Raw genomic sequence first — 1,371 nt, forward strand, 5'->3', positions numbered from 1 at the left:
CAATCTGCTACATGTTTATCTATGAAGATGTGATTGGTTATTTTGAATTTTTTTCTGTTTCCTGTCTTTTAGTTAAGCAAACGTCTACAATATTTTACTATGACCCTGATGAAGGCCACAAGCCGAAACGTGTTGGTCAGTCAATAAAGTTGTTCCTCTTCCCTTAAGTGTTGCTGGAGTTCCTGCATTGTGGAGAATCACTTTTTCACACAGGACCATGCAGGTTTGTATACCCCCCAAAATATATGAAATTATGAAGGGAGCAAACACTTTCTCACAGCACTGAAAAACAGTGCTTGAGAATTTATTACATCATAAGAAGAATACAAAAAAGACAGCAAACAAATCTAAATCTAAAGTATTGGAACATTCGTAATTTCAGTGTTTTAAACATGAAACCTTTTTACTGCTAAGATAAGATAAGATAAGATAACCTTTATTAGTCCCACACGTGGGAAATTTGTTAGGCTTCTTGAGTAAAATTGTGACCTAAGTGAAGACTAATTGTATCAAATAATGTAGAACAATATGCATCAGAGTTGAGTAATATATTAATTCACCACAGACAATTTCAGCAGATATTTTTATTTGGCCTCAAAAAGCAGTAATCTGAAGTCATGTCAGTGATACTGATGCACATTTTGATCAATAAAGTATCTTTATTTCATACAGCAGAATGGGGTTATTCCTGTGGGTAAACATTATAGCTACAGCTCACGAGTGACGACCTTGACGTCCCCGTTAATTCTCAGCTCTGTGCTTTCCCAGTCAAAAACATTTCCTCTTGGTTCTCTCTTCCCTGCAAACATGCCTTGGATCACACTATCTGCCAGAACAGTGTCCCACATGTTCACATCAAAGATCTCACCAACAAAACTCTGGTCGGAATCAAAATCACCCAGGAAAGAATCCGGATCTTGTCCCAGGATAACCCTGCCTCCTGCCCTGACAGTGTGACCTCTCCTGTAGATTTTAGATAAGCTCCTCTTGCCATCCAGGAAGAGGGCAGCTAAACCTGAAGTGGAATCCCAGGTGACACACAGGTGGGTCTGCAGGGCTCCGAGCTCAGGGACTTTAAATAAAACACCATCTCCAGCTAGATAAAAGGACAGTCTGCACACATAAACAACATGCATGTTTAGTCATTATGAGTCTGCACACAGACAGCTTAATAAAAAAAACACCTGTCCCCCGCAGAAGGTGTCCTACCTTCCATCCAGTTCACGCCACACATGCAACTCGTCATGGTTTCTGGTCCGGTATGCAAAGAGGATGACCTCTCGTCTACCGCTGAGCTCTGTGGCCACCCGCATGCACAGAGTGAACGACCTCAGGTTCAGGTTCTTCTGAGGGATCATCTCAACATAATTG

The 1,371-nt window shown here is 41.1% G+C and overlaps 1 protein-coding gene across 1 annotated transcript; it reads right to left on the reverse strand.

Annotated features, from left to right (window-relative positions):
• Nucleotides 1-592: 592 nt before the first annotated feature.
• LOC102211397 (pentraxin fusion protein-like) lies at nucleotides 593-1,364 on the reverse strand (the record flags this gene model as incomplete). Its single annotated transcript, XM_005755942.1, has 2 exons — nucleotides 593-1,113; nucleotides 1,210-1,364. Coding segments are annotated over 2 exons (561 nt in total), but the record flags the coding sequence as incomplete, so codon positions are not given.
• Between the last annotated feature and the right edge of the window lie 7 nt (nucleotides 1,365-1,371).

The sequence above is a fragment of the Pundamilia nyererei genome, unplaced genomic scaffold (genome assembly GCF_000239375.1).
Source record: "Pundamilia nyererei isolate P.nyererei 1_Seehausen unplaced genomic scaffold, PunNye1.0 scaffold05308, whole genome shotgun sequence".
Lineage (NCBI taxonomy): Eukaryota > Metazoa > Chordata > Actinopteri > Cichliformes > Cichlidae > Pundamilia > Pundamilia nyererei.